Source organism: Sphaerodactylus townsendi, linkage group LG03, assembly GCF_021028975.2.
Source record: "Sphaerodactylus townsendi isolate TG3544 linkage group LG03, MPM_Stown_v2.3, whole genome shotgun sequence".
Taxonomy (NCBI): Eukaryota; Metazoa; Chordata; class Lepidosauria; order Squamata; family Sphaerodactylidae; genus Sphaerodactylus; species Sphaerodactylus townsendi.
The window spans coordinates 107714678-107739501 of NC_059427.1; the positions used below are offsets into that span (position 1 = coordinate 107714678).

Below are 24824 nucleotides of genomic sequence, written 5' to 3' on the forward strand. Positions count from 1 at the left end.
AAGTATCCCCAGTTTACAATTCAGACATACAACATATGACTACTTAAGCGACGGCAAATCATAGACAACAGCCGCATTCTACGTCTCACCGGAAGTTCATAATCAGTTTGCCGTTCCGCTGTGGGTGTGCATTATAGGAAGCGGAAGTGAAGCTGATCTGATGGCGCATTACTAAGACCTCATATTTAGGTCAGTTTGGGGGTCTTTTCATGCCGGAGGTTGGGTCGTTGTGGTTTATTCCTGGAATTCTTGTTAACAGAATATTTGTTTATAAAGTTTTGTTAATATGGGCTAGAGTAATACTGTGTATACGATTTCGTTATCGACTTGTTTTGGATTTCTTTGTGTTTTTCCTGGGCTTTCGGACCAGTGGTGTAAATTTGGATGAACAAGTTGTGATCTCAAAGTTAGGGTGAGAGCGTGTTGCTGGCTGAGGGTCATCCAGCAAGGCTGTATAGTTGATTGGGGATTTGAAGCTGGCTTCCAAATTATAGCCTGAACCTCTAACCCACTACACCATACTGTCTAGGTGTTGAACAGTAGCAAGCAGCCGGACTTGGGTGAGTCATGGAAATGGCGCAGTAATAAATTTGCCTGCTGACTGTTGCCAGGCTTGGCTGCAAGGAATTATCCCGCAAAAGCTAAAACAGGCTTGGAAAGTGCCCTGCCCTGTCCTCCTGTATTTTACTAATAGAAATCAAAACTGGAAGCCCCTCACACTGGATACAGAGAGTATTTATTTCTTAAAGTTATAGGTGCTGCATCTGTTATTTTGAGGAGTTTTAAACACATGTATATTTTTAAGATATCAGATTTTTCTGCAAACCTGGGGCTTTTCTCAGATTTGTAGAAGGGTGCGTTTTGTCTGTTCACAGGTTAAGATGAGGCCATGTTGAAAATAGACAAGTGGGGGACCCACAAGGACTTCTGGGGGTCATTGCATTTTCCTCTCTCCCAGTGTTTCCGCTCTATGTTCCCTGAAAGCCCCTGTAGTCTCTCCCCTTTACTTTTGTTTCCCACCAATCAATCTTCCATTGTCTGTCTTTCTATCTTCAGCTTTCTTTCCTCCCACTGGCAACTTCTCCCTAGGAAAAGTCTTCCATATTTGCACAGTCCCATCAGCAGGACACAATTACACACACAAAAAAGAACCTGCATGAACTTGAGGGAGGACCTCATTTTCCCCTGTATGTCTCTGGTCAAGTTATTTCCTCCTCTTCTGGCAACTTGTATTTTCTCATCTTTCCCAGCTTCTATTCTTCAATCAGCATCTTACCTGCCCCCCCCCCCAAATTTTCTACTTTTATTTATTTACTTCATTTATGTTTCATATTTGTCCATGACAGGAACCTAAAGTGGCTTACATCCTCCTCCTCTCCTCCATTTTATCCTCACAAAATCCCTGTGAAGTAAGTTAGGCTGAGACTGTGTGACTAGTCGAAGGTCACACAGTGAGCTTCCCACAGATTCAAACCTGGATCTCCCACATCCTAACCTGAACCTAGCCCCTACATCACAGTGGCAAGGAGTCAGTTCCGAGTGAGCACCACTACTAGGTCCTCCCTCAAAAGCCAGAATAGCCTTGATAAGAGCCTGCCTCTACTGATAGAAATCAAGACTGTTAATACTGTTGTGGTTTCCTGGCAACTGCCATAACAGGCACTGACAGGGTGTTTGTTGTTTAATGCTACAGAATAATGCTACTTCTATCTTGAGGGGTGGGGTTTAGCCCTTGTCAATCTTTTTAAAAAGATTCCACTACCTCAGTGAATTTAGAAGGGTGTAACTCCTTAGCTGTACAATGTAAGCATTTTCAGTTTAGAGCAGGGGTCCCCAAAATTTTTAAACAGGGGGCCAGTTCACTGTCCCTCAGACTGTTGGAGGGCCGGACTAAAAAAAACTGTGAACAAATTCCTATGCACAAATGATTGTAAAATGTTTGATTTCACCTTTCAGCCTTTCTGTCATGGTCTATTTTTAGAACAGTGACCAAAGTATGTCAAGTACAGGGTGGGCTCCAAATATTGTTGGGGAGGCTGTGGAATACCTTCCCCTGTAAAAAAAAAAAGCAGAACTTTCCCAATGAAGCATTCCATCTAACCCAGGATCAGGTATCTTCCTGGGTTCTTTCCTCCCTAGCAGCCAGCGAGCGATTCGCCAGCCTGGCTGATGCCAATGGGAGTGGGGCGGAACAGAAAGCCTGAGAGCAACACACGGAGTAGCTGAGAGGGAAGGGTGGAGCAGGCATTGCCACATGTAAGGTTTCCAACTCTGGGTCAGAAAATTCATGGAGATTTGGGGGTGCCATCATGTAACTGCAATCAACAGCCGTTGAGGCCGGTTCCTCCTCTCCCTCGAGCCCCCATTGCACATGAATGGAGCCATCACCGCCATGCCTGGCGGGCCGGATAAATGCCTTCAGGGGGCCACATTTGGCCCCCGGGCCGTAGTTTGGGGACCTCTGGTTTAGAGATTCCTAGCACCAAATATTCATTTACTTATTTTGCCTGGATGAGCCCTTCGGGGGTAGGGCGGTTTACCAAATTGAATGAATGCATGCATGCATGCCTATAGTACAGACTCACTTTGCTTTTGTTAAGAAGCCTAATAGAATCTGAACAGATTACTTTAAATTCCAAGTTCAGAGGTGAGAGGACAAAGGTGAGATGTCTTTTCGTATATTTTTAAAATAAGCCCATCTTAGGCTGCTTTAGAAAGCCATCGGTGCAAGTAAATGGACAGTTACCTGCTCTTTGGAGTTTTGGGGGGAAATATGCTGTTGCTTTGAAACTGCAAGTATGAGGAGAAGGACACTCTGGCCTCTTCTACTGGCCAGTGGTCCAGATACTACTGGGAGATTGCACTTGGCAAGGGAAAAACCAGGCCTCAACTCCTGACCAAGACATGAGCAGCCAAAGAGAGAACTAAGTTTTCTAATCATTGTCTTTTTAAAATGTCTTCACATGACATGCCATATGAAGCAAGATAGTTTAATTTTGTAACTACTTTTAGGATCAGATTTTGGGACCTGTGACTGAAAAGTCATTTCTAGTCCTCACTGTTCTTAATATACAGACAAAGTGGCAGTCAGAGCCTGCTGGCTGGATCTCAGCTGATGAGGCAGTGTTCTATGTTCCAGGGAGGATGGGCAAAAGGTTGTGCTACTGGATCTTGAGGGACAGCAAGATAGCTGAGCCACACACTGCTCTTTCCTGAGCCACCCCTCCTGAATGGAAATGGGAGTTAGCTCCCCGCAGGGCATCCAAAGGGAAGAAGTTGAGAATGACTCCATCAAGCCCCAGTGATACAGACTAGGAACACCCAAAGGAGGATTATGAACGCTGCCTGGGAGAAGCAGTAGAATAAAAGGTCTATAGGGCCATCTCCATTCCCAGATGAGAGAAGCATCCATGGAGAAGCAATAGGCTGAGCACTCTGTCAGCCCTCTCATTGGTCAGCGATCAAGACTGGAGCCTCCCAGCTCAGCAGTTAGGATTCTGTGGTGGGCTGCCTCAAAGGTATAGCATGTGCCTGGCTGTGCTGACCTTGGGTAATCTTGAACATATGAGAAATTTAGGCCATGTAGTTCTTTAAAAATTAACACCAGCACCTTGAAGTGGTCCCAGAATTAAATGGGTATTCAGTGTAACTGGTGCAGAACAGGCTGAATGTTCTCTTGCCTTCTCCTGACAGGAGGTGAGAAGTTCCCTCTGTACTGCTTGAGGCATCTAGCAGCAGTCCCACACACAGCTCATCACAATAATCCCAGATATTGCAGAAGCACAGATAATCATACAGGTTCAGCAAGATATTTTAAGATGCCTGTTAGTTCATAAGATGTCCATTCTAACAACACTGGTATGAATTCAAAGCTGGGTGAAGACAGGAATATTGAACATAGTTCATTAACATTGTTTTAGATATTACTCCTAGTGAGTTTAAGATTTTATATAAGAACTTAATCAATACCCCTTCCCCCCTCGTCAGCAAGGAGAAGACTAGCATCTTGGAAACATGGAAGCAATAGCTTCTAACCCTGTTGGAGGGTCAAATGGTTTAGAAGAGCCGAAAAAAATGACCAGGGAGGACTGGAGGAAGAAGAAAGAATTGGAAGAGCAGAGAAAATTGGGCAATGCACCAGCTGAAGTGGATGAAGAGGGAAAGTAAGCCTTGCATACAACTGTGTTATGTGGCATATTTTTTAATGTGTGTCCTAGCTGCTCCCCCTGTGTTTCTTTCAAGTTACTTATTGCTTCTTTTTTTTCACTGGATGCGATCTAATGTTTTTTAATATGTAGTTTATTTGGAAAGAACTTGTATCTCCTAAAGATTTGGTATTGATATGACCAACGACATCCATCAGTAGCTGAATTGAATTTCATCCCTTTTTAGAATAGAATAGAATAGAATAGAATAGAATAGAATAGAATAGAATAGAATAGATGCAGTTTCTCAGTCTCTGCCATCAAAATACTTGAGACAAATGGAAATGTGAATGTGGGTTTTATTAAAAAATAGTAATGACAGCAAAAAAACCCCTTGGGTTAAGGGTGTTAGTACATTGGTTGTGTTTTTCACTTTATGTGTGATTACTTGCAATCTAATCCAATGTATTAATTAAGAGATATACTCCCTGGTTAATAATCATGGGATTGCAGCTTTTAGACATTGTCTGCTGTTACATTTAAAAGAGAGTTTTTCATTTGTTATCATTGCACTCCTGTTCAGAGTTACTCTAGTCTGAGCCCATTTAAATCAAAGAGGTTAGACTGAAGTTACTCTGCACTGTAATTTACTTAATTTTTATTCATTTATTTATTTATATTCTTTTTTTATTCATTTATTAATTTTTATTCATTTATTAATTTACTTAATTGTTATTCATCCAAAGAATGGGACACCTTATAATGTTTTTGTCATCCTGTTCTTTTGATTTTTTTTGTTCAAAACCAGCTTAAGTGGTGTGTATGTTCCTTTCTAAAGAGATATTTCTTTACATAGGTTTCTCTTTGCCATGTGCACATACCCAGTATAGTTGATTTAATTTGGTAGCTAATATTTGACTCTCCTTTCTGAAGTCTGCCAACCCATTTGTAACACAAATTATAAAATAGTATGTTTTAAAATATCTATGTAGCCTCCCATATATACTTCACAACTCACCTCTGCAGTAGTTCTGTGTTTAAATGGCTTTTTTTTCTTTCTTACAGAGATATCAATCCTCATATTCCTCAGTATATTTCCTCTGTTCCATGGTATATAGACCCTTCAAAAAGACCTACACTAAAGCATCAGAGGCCCCAGCCAGAGAAGCAGAAAGAATTTACACAAGGAGAATGGTATAAGCGAGGGGTCAAAGAGGTAGGTAGAATCATTAAAGTACCTTGCAAATTATTTAACTGCCTCAAATGATTCAACTGGGAATCATGAAGCAAGTTTTTACAAGTTTGCTTTGTTCTCCTTTTTTCTTATTACTGGCACTCAAAAACCAGAATTCCATGACAGTTTAGCCTGCTTTTTTAGCACCAAATGTTAAAGAGCTGATTTTTGCAGAAAAATCTATTGTGCAGAAAAATGTATTTTGCAGAAAAATATATTGTGAATTCAAACTGAATTTGCTGCAATTTGCCTCATGGAAGGGAGGAAATTCATGTGCTGTTGATAACAAATATTGTAGTAGGTGTGGTGGCATTTGGGACGTTCCTTCATGTATCTAATCCTGGTTCAAACGCTGCTGCAGTATCTTCCCTCGCCAAGTGACCGTTCTGTTTTCTTTTAGGGGACAAGCCATGTCTCAGTGGTAGAACATGTTTTTCTTGTAGAAGGTTCAATTCTTGGCATCTCAAAGTATTAGAATATTTGACAGTGGATGATGGGAACAATGCCTGAGATCCTGGGGTGGAGAGCCACTACCAGTCAGAATAGGAAGTATTGGGCTAGGTGAATCAATAGTGTGATTTGGCAGAAGGCAACCTAACATCTTCTTTTTTCTGTTTAGAATTCTGTTTTAACAAAATACCGCAAAGGAGCCTGTGAAAACTGTGGTTCGTTAACACATAAGAAGAAAGATTGCTTGGAGGTAATCATTACCTATGTTGTTGTTGTCCGGATTTAGTTTTGGCTGAATAAATAGCCAGTCTCAAAAAACATCATGATTGAGAATTAAACTGAAATGAAGTCTTCAAAGAAATGTCTGGCTTGGTTTGTCAGATTGCCCCAGTGCTACACACTGGCAAATGCAGATTTTCTGTGGGCTCTTCTCTCCAAGCAGCCCCTCTTGACATCCTCAAAACCTTCTGCAAGAGGTCATGGGACATGCATGAATAAAAAGCAATGCAGGTTAGGAGGGTTGCAGCGAGGCAGGAGAATGGGGCAAACATTGCCCCCTCCCCTCCCTTTTCCATGCACATGGCCCCCTCCAGTCTCCACCATGAGCTTTCCTGGGTTTAAAAAGAGGCTGCTGAGTGGGAGTATGGAAGACTTCTGTCTGCCAGCACATTTGAGCAGTGCGCCAGGAGGCCTGCAAAGTGGCAGTTGCTCAGCTGATGAAAAATTCATCATTGGGAAGGGACATGACTCAGTGGCCAAGCATCTGCTTAGCATGCATAAAGTCCCAACATCTCCAGTTGAAAGTGGCAGATGATGTGAAAGACCCTCTACTTGAATAGACTCTGGAGAGCTGCTTCCAGCCAGATTAGTCAGTGCTCACCTTGATAGGCCAATGGTCTGATTCAGTATAGGGCAGCTCTGTGTGTTCCATCTTCCATTTTACAAGCAGGGAAAAGTGGGCAAGAGCAATGAGGCAGCAATAACTTCCCATCCTGTGAGTTAATTTGATTGTGGTGCATACTGATTTGTAGCGGTGAATTTAAGGAAGCATGAATACATAATATGGCCATCTGTCTTCCCAAAGGATAGGGATAATGTTGAAGAACTGTGCTTTCTTCCCATCAGAGACCTCGAAAAGTCGGAGCAAAATTCACAGGAACAAACATTGCACCTGATGAGCACTCGCAGCCTCAGCTGAAGTTTGACTATGATGGAAAAAGAGACCGTTGGAATGGCTATAATCCAGAAGAGCACATGAAGATTGTAGAGGAATATTCCAAAGTTGATTTGGTAAGTATGGTTTGTTTTTTCCTCATTAGAAACTAATAGATTCTTTGGGGAGTTGCAACATACATTTCTACAAAAAACATACCTAGATAGCTTGCTTACCTTTATTATATCTAATTCTGAACAATTGCCTGAGAGAGCGTATTTTTAAAAAATTGCATGACAGGGCTATGAGGTGGATCCATGCCAGGTTTTGATAGATGCAAGAATTTCCACCCACAGAAGTGGGATTGCAGAGGACATTTCAGGTTGCAAAAGGAGTGGGAAAGTGAAAAAGTCATGCTCAGCAGGCAAAAATCCTCTTGCCCACATAGGTGGGAAATTGGATCCACTCTGGTGGTTTTCGACAAGCGTGCAGAAAAATTTAAAAAATGTAAAAAGAAAGAAGAACACTGAAATAATAAAAGCAACACCTGCTTTTTAGTGAGAAAATATGCCACCCAGATCTTTTTTAGGGAGTTGCTAGACAGCCCCAATCCAATATTTACAACTGTACAAAGTCTCTGTATGTGGGTTTGCAAACCTTGGTTTTCAGTAGAACCTGGTTAACAATAACCATGGCATTAGGCCATGGCTAACAGTGAAATGAGAGTGGGGCAGAAACACTAGAAGAGAGTGCAGAGACTGACTTCCAGTGTACAAATGACCATTCTAGTGTAATGAATTATATGTTGTAATGAAATGTTTATGTACTACTGTAATTGCTGTATTTTCTTTTGTGGCAGCAAGATGCATTTTTATATATGTTGTCTAGTGCACTACATATTTGTTATAGCGGTTTAACCTATTTGAAAGTTTTATATGCTTTATTCTTTTAAATAAATGTCTGTATACTGTATATACATTGTACACTGTATATACATTGCCTTCGTATCTAATTGTATTCAAATGGGAACTAGGATTTTTAAACAATAAAATCATTTTTGTATTTTTGAGCATTTTGAAATCTGGAAAGCAAGGGACGAATCGCTCCCATGCCCCACATGACATGTTTATTCCTCTCTTGTGAAAGTCATCCAGATTTGGCAAAGTCTACAAGACAAGAAAAGAGTAATTTTGTACTAAAATAGCCTCTATTTCCTAACAGTTCACAACAATTGAGGGGTTTTGGTACTAGCTATCATTCAACTTGCTGTAAAAACTAGTCAGATAACTAATGTAGTTGTGGTTATGGAAATATTTAGTATTTTGTAAACAGTAATCCTGATTTCCTCTGACATGTAGGCGAAGCGCACACTGAAAGCACAGAAACTGCAGGAAGAGTTGGCTTCAGGAAAACTGACAGAGCAGGTGGTAAGTGGCTTTTACATTATTCAGGTTTGGCAGTTCATAAGCCCTGCCCGAAAAACATTTCAGATAGGTGCGCTGAAACAAGCATGCTACCATGAAACTTACTCACAAGTTATGTGTCTTCCTCAGTGGCGTAGGAGGTTAAGAGCTTGTGTATCTAATCTGGAGGAACCAGGTTTGATTCCCAGATCTTCCACCTGAGCTGTGGAGGCTTATCTGGGGAATTCAGATTAGCCTGTGCACTTCCACACACGCCAGCTGGGTGACCTTGGGCTAGTCACAGCTTCTCGGAGCTCTCTCAGCCCCACCCACCTCACAGGGTGCTGCTTGTGAGGGGGGAAGGGCAAGTAGATTGTAAGCCCCTTTGAGTCTCCTGCAGGAGAGAAAGGGGGGATATAAATCCAAACTCTTCTTCTTCTTCTATAATAATATTACAAATGCTAGACTGGGCTTACTTAACATGTAGTGCTGTTAAACAACCAGTTAGGAGAGCAAGGCAAGGAGGTGAGACTTGCCTTTCTTTCCATAGAGTCCAACATTTTGAATTTCTTTACTAGGTGGCAGTGTAAACTCTGCCTGTTACTCTGAAGCTTCCTCTGGAACCAGAACCCTTTCAAGATGCGGTGATGATTTCATTTGGGTTTAGCTTCCAGCACCCAGGGACTTTCGATCATGTCCTTTTTCATTATTCTTTTGCAAAAAAGGGGGGTTGTTCTTTATATCCCACTTTTATTTATCTTAAGGAGTCTCAGAGTATTTTAGCATCATAATCCGGTCCTCTCCCCACAATGTTCACCTTGTGAGGTAGGTGGGGAGGAGAGAACTTTGACTGGCCCAATGTCACCCAACAGGCTTCATGTGAAAGAGTGAGAAATCAAACCCAGTAGAGTCTGCTGCTCTTAGCTACACAATATTGGTTCTCATCAGAGAGCCAGCGTGGGGTAGTGGTTAAGAGCAGGTGGATTCTGATCTGGTGAACCAGGTTTGATTCCCCACTCCTCCACCTGAGTGGCAGAGGCTTATCTGGTGAACTAGATGTGTTTCCACACTCCTACATTCCTGGTGGGTGACCTTGGGCCAGTCACAGTTCTTCGGAACTCTCAGCCCCACCTACCTCGCAAGGTGTCTGTTGTGGGGAGAGGAATGGAAAGGAGCTTGTAAGCCACCTTGCGACTCCTTACAGGAAAGAAAGGGGGATATAAATCCAAACTCTTCTTCATCATCATCAGACTACAAACCGTACAACAAAAGCTCAAAACAACTGCTGCATGTAGCTAATAGAATAATACTGAAGCCAAAATGTTAGTGGAAGCACCAACACAGAGGCCATCAGCATGGGCCAGCATGATAAATTTGAGAATAAAAATAACAGTGCACAGAAGTCGCTGTTTAAAATGGTCGTTACTCATTCAAGTCATCTATTTTTATCATTTTCTTCCACAGCATTAATTTTTTTAAATCCCTTCTCCTGATTAGAATTTTTATTTTCAAGCAAGTGAGTGAATTCAATCAATATAAAGCAGAATGTCCTATTGCTGATCACATGTTGCAATGTTAAGGTGGCTTTCTTTAACCACCTGTAGTTTTTCCCAATTTCAGAATTAAATATTGACTGGTAATAAAAATAGGCTTATCACTAAAGTATACTTTTATCAACTTTTGTAAAACATCACCACAGCGGGAAAGTATGTAATGGAACTCAGTGGCTACCATGGCAACATGTAATTTTCCTTCTAAGTAACTAGTAATCTTTCTTCCTCTTTCTGGAGCCATCCTCAGTTTGGATATTAGAGAGCCTTTCAGGATTTGATTTCATTTACCCATCTGAATAACCTTGTGATCTATAAGCTAAGAATTGGATCCTAACACTTCCACAGTACTGTCCTCCAGCGGGTGCTTTCTGCTCATTGCAGAATACCAGAGTTGCATAAGCAAAAAGTATCTAGCACCAGAGGAATTCATTCTGCAAGGGGCGTCACTTCTGCAACCAAGGGAAGTTCTTCAGAAACAGAAGAAAGCTTTGGATTCCATGTCCTCTGGGTTGATTGAGATATCAAGGGCATCTGAGAAGATACTCCTTGGGATTTTTGTCAAAACAGGGACTGGTTCACATTGGTCAGAGGCTTCCCTATGATTCTTCCATGATGCTACTGTCTTCCCACTGATGTGATCACCTCACCCTTGGCTAGTTAGGAGGGATGGCATCAAGGCCATTTACTGAAGAACAGGTGTTAGGCTGCCTAAGGAAATACGCTGTGAGATTAATGCCACTGCAAGTTGCTTTATTACACTTGTGTATTCTCTACAAATTATTTATTTAAAATATTATGTTGTCTTGCCAGCCAATTCAGTCTTCAAGACGGCAAACATTAAAGCATTATGAACATTAAAAGAGCATTTAAAATACTAATATATGAAAATAATGTAAAGTACTTAAAATATATTTACACAGTCACCGGGAGGAGGGCTAATAAGAGAGATAGAATACCAAACAAAATAGACAAGTCTTCACTCACTGGCGGGACAGTGGTAAAAGCAGAAGGCCAAATTTCCCTAGGGAGGAACTTTCAAAGTTTTAGTGCTGCAATCAGGAAGTCCCTTTCTCAGGCTGCTTTCCATCTAGCCTCAGATCTTAGGGGCACCCAGTGGTAGATGGTCCTTCAACTATGCTGATCTCAAGCCCAAAAAGGCTTTATTCAATATCAGCACCATGAATTGGGAGCCAGTGAAGATGGAACAAGATGGGAATGATATGATTCCCCACGACCCACTCCAATCAGAGTTTTGGCTGCAGCGTTCTTTACCAACGGTTTGTTCTGGACAATCTTTAAGAGCAGTTCATATAGAGCTCTGCATAACTTTTTAAAAGTTAGCATTTAGAGTGAATTGTAGCTTTAACTGATCCCATGGAATTATACATTTACCCCCATTGGTGCATTTATTTATATTTATTTATTAGACTTGATATCCCGACCGGAACTGGATTCAGGGCAGCTAACACAATATTCCAATTACATTCTGTAAAACAAATTCCAATTTAACAATAAATAATTTGAGCATTAAGACTTTAAAGCTTTTGAAAACGGTGACTGAAGTCAGAGGACTCTCTGATAGCCCGTAGCATAATTATCAACCCCGCCCCATTATATAATCCTTACTGTCATAGCTGGGAAGAAGGGGGATTCCAGACTCAGGAAGCCAGCAGGATGTAGGAGTTCCATGGCAGCCTCAGGCATAGGCCCAGCAGAACATTTCAGCTTTACAGGCCCTGCGGAATTGGTTAAGGTCTCGCAGGACCCTAATGTCTGATGGTAAATGAGTTCCACCAGGTGGGAGCCAGGGCTGAAAAAGCTCTGGCTCTAGTTGAGGCTAGCCAGATGTCCTTGTGGCTGGAGACAACCAGGAGGTTGCCACCGGAGGAATGGAGGGTCCTCCGTGGGCAATATGAGGAGATGCAGTCCCAACGATACGAGGGCCCCAGATCACAAGGCCTTGAAGGTTAACACCAAAACCTTGAAAACAATCCAGAATTCAACCAGCACCAGTTGTAGCTGGCAGGGTACAAGTGACGTACGCTCCCTCCCTGGAGTCCTGGTGAGTACTATTGACCCCACATTCTGGACCAGCTAAAGTTTCTGGAGCAATCTCAAGGGCATGAACATCCCCTAAAATTATGCACAACTTTAGATTTGACATAGATTTTTATGTTAAGAGCCAGCGTGATATAATGGTTAAGACTATCAGACTGGTATGGCGGTTCTGCAATCTGCAGCTCCGGAACAGCATGCAGCTCTTTTGGTGCTCTTCAGTGGCTCTCAACCAAAGCCTACAGGCAGCCCGGCAGAACAGTGCAGGAGAGGTGGCATGACCTGGAGGGCAGTGGCCGATTGCATGGGGAGGCCATGGGGCCAGGCAGGGGGAACAACCCAAGGGTTGTAGCCACTGACCAGCTGCTTGGCAGTGTTGCTAGGGGCGTTGTGGGCTGCAGCAATGACAGCCAGTGGTCCTTCTGCTTCCAAGCTGGGCCAGTCACACTCTCTCAGATTAACCTGCCTCACAGGGTTGTTGTGAGGATAAAATGGAGGAGAGCAGAATGATGTAAAGTGATGCACATAGGGGCAAAAAATCCAAACTTCACATACACGCTACAGGGGTCAGTGCTATCAGTCACAGACCAGGAAAGGGATTTGGGCGTCTTAGTTGATAGTTCCATGGGAATGTCAACTCAATGCATGGCAGCTGTGAAAAAGGCAAACTCTATGCTGGGGATAATTAGGAAAGGAGTTGATAATAAAACTGCAAGGATTGTCATGCCCTTATATAAAGCAGTGGTGCGACAGCACTTGGAGTACTGTGTCCAGTTCTGGTCACCACATCTCAAAAAGGATATCAAAGAGACAGAAAAAGTGCAGAGAAGGGCAACGAGGATGATTGAAGGATTGGAGCACCTTCCTTATGAGGAGAGGCTGTAGCGTTTGGGACTCTTTAGTTTGGAGAGGAGACGTCTGAGGGGGGATATGATTGAAGTCTATAAAATTATGCATGGGGTAGAAAATGTTGACAGAGAGAAATTTTTCTCCCTTTCTCACAATACTAGAACCAGGGGGCATTCATTGAAAATGCTGGGGGGAAGAATTAGGACTAATAAAAGGAAACACTTCTTCACGCAACGTGTGATTGGTGTTTGGAATATGCTGCCACAGGAGGGGGTGATGGCCACTAACCTGGATAGCTTTAAAAAGGGCTTGGACAGATTTATGGAGGAGAAGTCGATCTATGGCTACCAATCTTGATCCTCCTTGATCTCAGATTGCAAATGCCTTAGCAGACCAGGTGCTCAGGAGCAGCAGCAGCAGAAGGCCATTGCTTTCACATCCTGCATGTGAGCTCCCGAAGGCACCTGGTGGGCCACTGCGAGTAGCAGAGAGCTGGACTAGATGGACTCTGGTCTGATCCAGCAGGCTAGTTCTTATGTTCTTATGTGAGCCACTTTGAGTCCCCATCAGAGAGAAAAGCAGGGCAGAGATGATTTTTTTAAAAATAAATAGGTTTATCTGTGGAGATATATATCAGAATACAGCATGCATAAGATTTTTCTTTTTTTGAAAAAGGTTTCATTCATTGGTTTGCTGTTCCTTGAAAAACTCATCAGCTTGATGCAAACCTATTTCTTGTTCTTTGGAGTACCTTATCATTAAAATGACATGCAAATTTGTAACCTGTTTGTTCTGTCGCTTCCAGTGGTTTGGTTTCCAGCAGGTGCCTTTTATTAAGGTGCCTTTTTTATTCTTCTCAAGCCACATGTTTTCTTGTTGTCCCATGTCACATCTTTCCTTTGCAGTTTTGTACACTATGTTGATACGCTATTCTGTTTGCTCTAGAGCTCTCCAAGACATCAATGGGGTGAAGAGGAACTAAATTCACAAACGGTAAGATGCATGTTACTCTGACCTGAATAGCCCTGGCTAGCCTGATCTTGTCAGATCCCAGAAGCTGTGGGGTCAACCCTGGGTACCATTTGGATAGGAGATCACCAAAGAAGTCTAGAGTCGCCACGCAGAGTCAGACACCAGCGAACCACCTCTGAATGTCTCCTGTCTTGGGGTTGCTATAAGTTAGCTGTGATTGGCAGGCACTTTCTCCCACCAGGATACATGTCATATAGAATGAAGGAGGAAATGTATGGATTTGATTCAGCAAGGGTTGTCATGGATATGAGCTTTTATTTGGTGGCAGAGGGGGACTCCCACCAATTGTCCCCTCCCACTGCAGACCCCTTGCTTTACCTTTCTTGCTGTGCATGAGATTCTTCAGGAACAGAATTTCAGGGAGCTTAACAGGTAGCAGCAGCAAGAGGAGTCAGTTTAATAAGCTCTTCTTGTGGTGTGGAAGATACATGACGGATTTCTTCGCTTGTAAGGATATTTTTAAAGCATTCTCTAATTGCATCAAAAGGAATTAATTAAAATTTCATTTATAGCAGAACTGGGGATTTGAGACTTTAGTCCAACACTCTGACAACTACACTACACTCACTGACAAATGCCCTGATGAATGCGTGTTTATAAAATTGTATTTTGGTAATAAAATAGTGAGAAGCTAAATTCTGCCACTAGTAAGATTGTGTTGATATTGTGTTTGTATTCTCTTCAAAGGTTTGACCAAGCAAACTTATTTGGCTAATTGTGACAGCGAGTTCTTGCCTTTGGTTGCGGTTGCTTTATTTTTCCCCTCTTTTTTTCAGGAAAGAGATCATAACAGTGAAGATGAGGATGAAGACAAATATGCAGATGACATTGACATGCCTGGGCAGAACTTTGATTCCAAGCGCCGCATTACGGTCCGGAACTTGCGTATTCGAGAAGATATTGCCAAAGTAAGCAGAGATGGGCAAAGCATTGTATAGCTGCTGCTGCTCTTGTTCTGTGTGTTGCCAAAGAAAGAGGGAGGACTCCATCTTCTCTTGGTTTTCATTCCAGATTCTGGTGATCACCTTGTATGACTAACATGCACCTCTTAAAACATAGAATCAGAATAATAGTTAGTGAGGTACAAACACCTCTTGTAAGGTCATCGATGTAAAAACAGTGTTGATTGAAGAAAATCTTATTTTAGACCAGACGAGAGAGGTTCATTTTTTTGTCTTCTTGAAAACAAAGAGTTAAAATATCTCCAGGTGGGTGGAGATACAGATGCACATGTGGACACCATATTGCTGCCTTGTATTCACAGAGGGATGTTCTGCATGTGTGATTCTCCTCGTCTTTCCAAATACACATGTGTTAGTCATAAGCCACGTTGTCTTCTTGAGGAAATTGGAACACAGAATGGCAGCATTTCTCTCTTTCTGTAACACCACAAGCCTGTCAAAGCGCTGTGGATGTGGGACTGGTAATGGTACAGAAAGAACTGTCAGAGGACTGGAGGGCATCCCAAGTTGTTTAAACTATCACAGGTTTGCCAGCATTTTGGGAGAGAGCCTTGCTTTAACTCTACTGTTTAGCTTTGTTACTTTAGTAACTTGTTAGCAAATGGTCATCCCAGGAGATTCAAATTTCAGAGCCAGTGTTCTTGTCTCTTTTCAGTACTTGCGGAATCTAGATCCCAATTCAGCATACTATGACCCCAAGACGAGAGCAATGAGGGAAAATCCATATGCCAATGCAGGAAAGAATCCAGATGAGTAAGTCTGAAACTAACTTGCTTCCATCACTGAAGTATGTTAGGTTACACAAACTGTCCCTATACATGTGCAGAAACTTTTAAGTGCACCTAAAACTTTCTGTGTTTCTTTGGAACCTTTAAGCCTGTGTCCTGCTTCTGTAGGCAAGGCAGGATATCTGCTTTCATCCTGGGTGCAGTTGATTTGTTTATGACTCCGGAGTGGGGATGGTGGGAGTACATCATTCACAAATATTGGCTGGGTGGAGTAATTACCAGGGATCCAAGACCTTAACAATAGGAGCATTGGGGCTTTCCTGTACTTCCTTGGCATTTTATTTTCTGGCTCGTTTTAAATCTATCTTTAATGACAGTCAATTTGATTTCTGAAATGGGGGAAGGACTCTAGTGACTGTTTTCCCTTGTCGAATGCATCAGAGGTGCAAGTTTCCTAGGGTGAGGGCCTCCTGGATGGCTTATCACCAGGAAAAGGGTTCTTTCTGGGAAACAGTTAGCTTATGTATTCTTGCAGACTTGGATCTTTTGCTACCAATGAACCCAGCAGGGGAAGTTTTCAGAGTATTAAAGCATTTAATTCACAGGGAACAACCCTGGCCTGTATGAGAAATCTCTCCTGTTCCTTACTGGTAGTTTAGGGAGATCAGCTTTAAGGCAGGAGAGTAGCAACCTGCGGGTGCTTCATGTCTGATTTCAAAGACAGGCAACAGTGTGACAGTCATTCCTCTGCCTGAACAGATGGTGTGCACAGTTGGTTTTGCACAGACATCAAATGCAGCACATTGTGCAAATGGCTTGCATTAATGAGAAGCATCTTTGTGTGCATGGGGACAGCTCTTGAGAAGCACTGCGGAGGCACGTAGGATCAGTAATCAAGAAGTGAATCTCTTACAGGAGTGGAGGGAGAGGTAGTCATTGCAACAATCACATGGTCATATCCTATTTTTTCTTACAGGGTCAGTTATGCAGGGGATAACTTCGTTCGTTACACCGGGGATACCATTTCAATGGCACAAACGCAGTGTAAGTATTATATTTGGTAATCTGATCTTTGCTGTGATAATTGCACTCATCTGTTCTTAATAGAACATCATTGTTGGCTGGGGAAATTACCTCCCCCAATGGAAAGATATGTCATACCTAACTGATTGAGTGCCTAAACCAAGTGAAGGTGGCAAGTATGAGTAGTCCCTTAAGGGAAGAGGGCAGGGACTCCCAATTCTGTCTTACATCTACAGGTGTAAACCTTCAACGGGGTGGAAGCCTCACTTGCTTCCCCTGCCTATGGAGCAAGGGAAAGAATGGGGCTCAGGTCATATTTCTCTGAACCTATTGTGAGGCACACATTGGCAGGTCTTCTACTCAACCTGGCTGGAAATGGAGATGCTTGGGCAGGCCCAACACTGGCGGAAGGGCAAACCCCAGGCCTGTGGCCCATCAGTTAAAGGAGTGAGGAATGCAAAAAGGAGAGGCCAGAAGCACCAAGGAGATGTATGGAGGACCTTTGGAGGGGAATGGAGCACTCAGGATCCATGGGGAGATTGGGAGAGCATAGCAATGGAGAACACTCCAGGTCTTCCCTTGACACATACCATGAGATGCATATGTGTGTGGGTAAGGAAGCAGTGGAGATACTGCACCTATAATGAAAAAGGGGAATAAATGGGGGACCACAGGCCAAGGAAGAGTACAAAAGGAGAACCCACCAGCAATCAGAGGAGACTCCAACCTCCAGTCTGATGCCTATATCCTGATTGGTATGAGGCATACTTCTGAGCCCCCAATCTTTACCCACTCAAGGATTCTTCAAACTGAGAGGAGTCAGTTCCCCCCTCCATTCCAAAGGACAGCTGGTATGCATTGCCCTCAGAGAATATGCCCCCACAGAGCCCTATTCCCATCGGAGACCAGAGCCAGTTCATGTGTTTAAGGCTGCCATTTCCTAGTACAAACAAAGGAGCAGCTGTGGCAACTGTCTCCATGGACCTGAGCTTGGGGATAATTGTGGCATTTCCTAGTCTCCAGCCAGGTATATCTGAAATGGAGCAGAGGAATGGCTAAAATACCGGCTGTCTTTTTCCCCCTCTGTGAAACGTATGTAGAGAGATAATTAATATTTTGAAATTAGTTTTGATCAGAATAAATTGAAAACATTCTTCCTCTTTTCTAAAAAATCTCTATCAAGTGTTTGCTTGGGAGGCTTATGAAAAAGGCTCCGAAGTTCATCTCCAGGCTGATCCCACAAAACTTGAACTCTTGTACAAATCCTTCAAAGTGAAGAAAGAAGACTTCAAGGAACAGCAGAAAGAGAGCATCCTGGAGAAGGTAAATAATGTTTATTGGATCTCTTCTATCCTGCACTGTCTTCCTCAGAGGGGGCTCAGAGGGGCAGCATGCTCCGCTACAGGCACATAAACGACAATAAAACGGTACAATTCAAGAATGAGCTGTAAACATCAAAAATCATAAAACTGAAAAGTGCCATATTCCAACCAGTCACTTCCTTTGTTAGAAGCCCTCCTAAACAACAGTTGCTTACAATATCTTCAAGAGATTTTATGACCTCTTCTGGAAGGTTGTTCCAGAAAAAAGGCTACTGCACAAGAAAAACACACAAGTGAGCCAGAAGTGAATCTTGCTGCCCTATGAGGTGGCAGTCGGGAGCGACCATTCAGACACTTTGGAGTTTATTACTTTAACCTTTTAAAGTCTTTCTTTAACATTGTGATTTTTAAACAAATACGCTAGAGATTGCTGTCAAAATAATGTTACTTCAGTTGTATGTTTGAAATTGAATTGGGTCTGGCTCTTGGGGAAATGAGCATCATTCACAAAAATCCTAACAGATCAGATGGCTGCAGCATGGGAAAAACTGACCATAAGACATGGAGGCAGTGCCACAAACCCACAGGGAAAAAGCATGTGCTTAAGCTAACCAGCCAGGCTGATTTCAGGAGTGGATGAGGAAGGCTTCAATTGTTAAAGATTAGTAGAGGGAGACAAGGCAGTAGTAAGGCACCACTTTGTCCTGCCTGGACTCAACTCATAAGGAGTTCTCTAATGTATTGTTAATTTTAATATTTTAATTGTTTTGCCTTTTTATGCAAACTGTTGGGAAAACATGGAGAAATGTATTGAATACTCACAATGGATGTCTGCTTTCTCTCCAGTCAATAATAGTGTGAGATTCTCACCAGTGTTCTTGGGAATGTGAAGTGTGTTCTCTTAGAAAGGAGCACTAACAGAAGAAATTGTAAATATGAATATCATGGTAGCTCTATAGGAAGTGTTCTGGCTGAGTGCAACTGTAGCATTAAAGTTATTTTTTTTTCTTTGTAGTATGGAGGAGAAGAACATCTGGATGCCCCACCATCTGAATTACTGCTTGCTCAAACAGAAGATTATGTGGAATATTCTAGACATGGAACAGTCATTAAAGGCCAAGAAAAAGCTGTTGCTCGCTCTAAATATGAGGAAGACATTATGACCAACAATCACACAGTAAGCAACTAGATCAAGAAACATGCGTAGGATCGGCTTTGCTGGATCAAACCATAGGTCCGTCTGGTTCAGCATCCGGTGGCAGTGAATCACTGGATTGTCTTTTCTATATACTGAAAAGTCCCAGACCCTTTAACCTTCCTTCGTAGGGATGGTGCATCTGCATCATTCTGATTTCTCCTTTCCAGCTGTATGATTCCCTTTTTAAGATACATCAACAAGTACTGTACACAGTATTGCAAATGCAGCTACACCATAGATAGATGGGAATTCTGTGTTTTCTGGGAAAGTAAGGCTTCCACACTCTTCCTTGGCTGCTGTTGTTTCTTGAATAAGTTCTGTACAATAGTATCACAAGTCTTTTTGGTAAGCAAACTACTGTATCTTTTCCCTGCAGTGCATTTGGGGTTCCTATTGGAAGGACGGCAGATGGGGATATAAATGCTGCTACTCATTTGTCAAGTATTCCTATTGCACAGGAGAAGCTGGAAAAGAAATTGCTGTAAGAATTGCCATGTTCTTTACTATTTCATTTTTAAACCTAGCCTAATGCATCTCTTTTAGAAATCTGATTTTTTTCCCGCCTTTTCCTTCCATATGTAGAATGATGATGAAGGATTGCCTGCTGGAGACCCAAATAAGGAAGAGTATATGACTGCTCCCAAAACTCTTGTAGAGGTAGGTTGCCCTTTCTGCTGTCTGTGTCGTGGGGAAATGGAACAACAGGAGGTTAACCGTTCCAGAGCATGCACCCACTTAACTTTAGGATCAATTTAATAATTGAAGACAAGAAAACAGATCAAGTGTTGCTTAGATTTTTATAACATCTGTACATTCACCAGTGCCTGGTACTCTTAAATCTAATGCAAGGTATGGGTTGGATCCAGTGGTAGAGTTCGGGCAACTGAAGGGGAGAATTTTTGCTTTGTCCTGCTATAGACCTCTGACTCGCCTCTTGTGTTGTTCCTGGGTAGCCCATGTCTCCCTAGGACAGTGATGGCGAACCTATGGCACGGGTGCCAGAGGTGGCACTCGGAGCCCTCTCTGTGGGCATGCGCACACAGAGTTCATCATGTGGGGGTGGAAAATCACCACACACACATCTAGGCTGGCCTGGGCCACTGAGCATGACGTGCACGCACCGCGGTGAGCAGGGAGGACTCAGCTTGTGAGCCTGGTGCCTGTGCTGTGGGTGGCTGCTGCCTGGGGGGAAGGAGTGCAGAGGAGGCAGAGATACTAGAGAGGCACAGAGCGGTGCGCAAGGGACTTGCTGGAGGCTAGAGCAGGCTGGCCCCTGCTCGAGCGGGTGGGGCGGAGGAAGAGGGAGCCAACCGGTTTTTTCTAAACCAAAACCTCAGCATACAGGTTAAATTGCCGGGTTGGCACTTTGCGATAAATAAGTGGGGTTTGGGTTGCAATTTGGGCACTCGGTCTCAAAAAGGTTCACCATCACTGCCCCAGGAGCTGCGTTTTCAGAAGCATTTTGAGCTGCAGTGGGAGGGAAAGGCAACCAAGTACTCTCGTGACACAGCCCTTTGCATTCTTCATAATGCCTTCTCATTGCGTTTGTTCCATAATCTCCTCTTCCAAACCCAACGCAAGTACTGAGCATCCTGGGCTCTCTAGATTTTTTAGCTAGTGAGGGATTCCCGTTCAGTGAAATTGTAGGAGCACCACTGCATACCCATGATAGAGGTGTGAATGTGAAGCTGTTTCCCCATCACGGCAGCAAACAAAAATCCTCAGGTAGGTAGAGTCTGCCTGATGGCTCCCATGTACGTAGAGAATTGGTTGATTAGGGATATTGTCTTTTGCAGGACTCATTTTAATACAGTTACCCTTTCCTGACTTTTACAGATGCATCAAGAAAAACAGAGAGAAGAGAAAAAGAAAAAGAAGAAAAAGCATAAGAAGAGTACTAGTTCTGATAGTGATGGAGAAGACAGAAAGAAACAGGAAAAACTGAAAAAGGTATACTTGAATGAAGCAGTGTTTTTGTTTCCCATACAAGTGATTCACAAACTGTGGAGCAGAAATATTTCACCAGGAGGGGGTGGACAGTGGACAGGAAGGATTCAGAATTCTAGGGGGAAAATAAGGTTCAAAGGCAAATGGTGTCTTCCTGTCCAACCAGCCAAGGCCTGTATAGACTGAATGCCCCTTCAACAGACCCTTAATGATCCACACGAGATTTGGGAGCTGACAATTCCTTTACTGCAGGGGTGTCCAGCTCTGAACTGGCCATGCTGGCAGGGGCTGATGGGAATTGTAGTCCATCAACATCTGGGGTGCCAGAGTTGGACACCCCTGCTTTACTGTCTCATCTTCCCAATCTGTTTGGGAAACGGTAGAATGAGAGAACTGCTAGTTTGTTCTCAGTTTCCTTTTGTGTGGTTTTAGAAGTGGGCTGGGGTATCTTGCTCTGATCCTCTTCTGTACAGATCCTTGCACATAATAGCAGGCTCTACGCACCTGTGTAAGTACAAAGATGGCGCAGATTATTGGTGCTGGGTTTTGGTGGGCCCAGAAGATAACATAGGCTCAGCAGAGAGTCCCAGATTTCAGAAACTTTTGAGATACACTCCCATAAACACAACTTCTCTTGCGTAGCAGGCAGGGACAACAAGATAATACATAAGAACATAAGAAAGAGCCTGCTGGATCAGACCAGAGTCCATCTAATCCAGCACTCTGCTACTCGCACTGGCCCAGCAGATGCCTTTGGGAGCTCGCATGCAGGATGTGAAGGCAATGGCCTTCTGCTGCTGCTGCTCCCGAGCACCAGATCTGCTGAGGCATTTGTGATCTCAGATCAAGGAGGATCAAGATTGGTAGCCATAAATCGACTTCTCCTCCATAAATCTGTCCAAGCCCCTTTTAAAGCTATCCAGGTTAGTGGCCATCACCACCTCCTGTGGCAGCATATTCCAAACAACAATCACGCATTGCGTGAAGAAATGTTTCCTTTTATTAGTCCTAATTCTTCCCCCCAGCATTTTCAATGTATGCCCCCTGATTTTAGTATTGTGAGAAAGAGAGAAAAATTTCTCTCTGTCAACATTTTCTACCCCATGCGTAATTTTATAGACTTCAATCATATCCCCCTCAGCCGTCTCCTCTCCAAACTAAAGAGTCCCAAACACTGCAGCCTCTCCTCATAAGGAATGTGCTCCAATCACTCAATCATCCTCGTTGCCCTTCTCTGCACTTTTTCTATCTCTTCGATATCCTTTTTGAGATGTGGTGACCAGAGCTGAACACAATACTCCAAGTATGGTCACACCACTGCTTTATACAAGGGCAAGACAATCTTTACAGTTTTATTATCAATTCCTTTCCTAATGATCCCCAGCATAGAGTTTGCCTTTTTCACAGCTGCCATGCATTGAGTTGACATTCCCATGGAGCTATCAACTCAACTTTTATGTCAGTGATTTTCTTCTTTGTTTCACTGATGAGGCTTGGTGTGGAGAGGAGAGGTTAGCAATGTACATTCCTTGGGAGAAATCCTCCTTAGAAAAAGCCATTACTTTCCTGCTGACCAAACACTTCTGCTTTTTTTACTGAGAACTGAGGAAGTCTGTATTGGTTTTTTCCACCTGCTCACTGGCTTCTCTGTTGTAGCTTTGGGCTCAGTCGTAAGGTTTTTATGGCTGTTGGTTTCATTTCAGGCACTAAATGCAGAAGAAGCCCGTCTCCTCCATGTGAAAGAGATCATGCAGTTAGATGAGAGAAAGAGGCCATATAACAGCATGTATGAAAGCCGGGAGCCAACAGAAGAGGAAATGGAGGCCTATCAAATGAAGCGTCAGCGGCCAGATGATCCTATGGCCTCTTTCTTGGGGCAGTAGCAGCCGTGAAAAGAACTCATACGCCTACAGGCAGTGTGTTTATACTTGGTGATCCGTGGACACACCTCATATCAGTTTTCTGCACTGTGTATATATAAGCAATGTTCTGCCAAAAGAATGGGAGTTTTCTGCAGATTTTTCACCTGAAGATACCCAGATTCAGATCCAACCAGCCACCAGCAAAAGTTGTGGACTTTCTGTGCGTTGTTCCTCCAAGCACTTCTTTTCTCGAAAAATCATTCCTGAAGTCCCACCTTAACTGACAGTATGAACAGATTAGGTAGCTGCAGTGAGGAGAGGAAGAAATAGAGGATGATTGCTACTGCTTGCCAACAGAGCTCCTGCCACTCCCAGAATAATCTTTCCGGTGGTCAGAAGAGACTAGAAATTGGTGGCACGAAAGACCAAAGATCAATTGCCAGCACAATTCCATAGGGTCAGTAGGTATCACTTGTTGAAAAATGGAGGGTTCCGATTTAACCAATTCGGACTCTTGAAGACAGCAAGAGATCTGTTGCTTTGATGTGGCTAGTATATAACTGTAGTAATCTGTCCTTTAATTTGTAGATTTTACAGAGTTAATAAAAAACCCTTAAAGTTATTGAATGTTCCGAAGAGCTAACTAGAATTCAATATTTTTTCTGTCTGATTCTAAGAAACAATGGTAGCTTGCAGCTTGACACCACCTTCTGTGCTCACTATAAAATAAAACTCCACAGAATTGTATTTAGTATCTAAACCACGTGAGGGTTCAAAGAGTTGTTCATTTTCTAAAAATGATAATTCTGTCACATTGTTGTCCTCTCCTAGAACATGCTGCATCAAATTTCCCTGCATCCATCCACCATTATGCACAAAGCAGTGCATGAGAGGTTATTCCCAAACATTCAATTTTCCCACACAAACAACTGTCCGTGTGCAGGCTGTGCATGTACACCACTGGGGGAGCAAATTCACCCGCTGTCTTTAGTTCCAGCTGTGAGATGTACTGTCAGTTATTTTTATGTTGTAGCTGATCTAGATTCCCAAGACATTATATTCTGACCTTTCTTTCTCTTGGGATTCTGAGGCTCAGCTATCAGCACATTTTTGCCAAGTACACTCTTTCCTTGGGAAACTTCCTGGTTTTTTTGGGCTGCCAGGGACTTGCATGTTATCAAAGTTACTATATATCCTAAAGTAATATCTTTCTATAGCATTGTGACATGTTTTTTTTAAGAATCCTAAGAATTAAAAAAAATATTTGAGAGCTACAAATCCTTTGGGGGGTGGGGGGAACAAATATAGAGTCTTGTGGTACCTTAAACTTGCAGATTTGTTATGGCACAAGTTTTCAATTACTTAAGCTCCCTTCACAAATCTTGTGAAGGGTGCGGGGGAAGAAAGAGCGTGCGTTTCAAAAGGTTATGTGTCCATACTGTTATTTCTTTTCTTCCTTTCTTTAGAAATCAACATGCAACCACTTAGCTGAGGATTATGTGTATTCTTGTACGCCAAGTGCAGTCCAATGGTACTGGTATTGACTGGTAAAAGAAAGGCTGGTTTGAGCTTTCCAGGATTGGTGGTTCATTTTTTTGGGAGCATTTTTTGTCTTAATTGTTTTCTTGACTTCAGCGGGTTTAGAAGGATGTTAAGGATTGTCCTGTTCATCCTCTTGGCCAGTGTGGAGATCAACACTGGTTTTTGTTACCTCACACACCCTTTTGAAAATGGCATCAGGAGTTGAGCAGTGTAGTGTAGTCTCATTTAACATTCAAAATTGCCTCTTGGAAACACTCTCTATATTATAAAAAGCTAACTACTAAAAGTGCATTTCCAGTGGTGCTATATCACATTTTGCTATAATTGCATGTTAGAATGAGTTCATCACTAGCACAAAAGGTATCT

The 24824-nt window shown here is 42.7% G+C and overlaps 1 protein-coding gene across 1 annotated transcript; it reads left to right on the top strand.

Annotated features, from left to right (window-relative positions):
• Nucleotides 1–5: 5 nt before the first annotated feature.
• SLU7 (SLU7 homolog, splicing factor) lies at nt 6–23538 on the top strand. The gene is made up of 16 exons (XM_048489829.1): nt 6–189; nt 3988–4163; nt 5211–5361; nt 5999–6079; nt 6955–7119; nt 8341–8409; nt 13788–13835; nt 14651–14782; nt 15492–15589; nt 16541–16608; nt 17771–17910; nt 18925–19086; nt 19484–19588; nt 19690–19764; nt 20944–21057; nt 22758–23538. Exons 2-16 carry the CDS (start codon nt 4015–4017, stop codon nt 22935–22937), a joined length of 1737 nt encoding a protein of 578 aa, XP_048345786.1. The 5' UTR covers nt 6–189; nt 3988–4014; the 3' UTR covers nt 22938–23538.
• The last annotated feature ends 1286 nt before the right edge of the window (nt 23539–24824 follow it).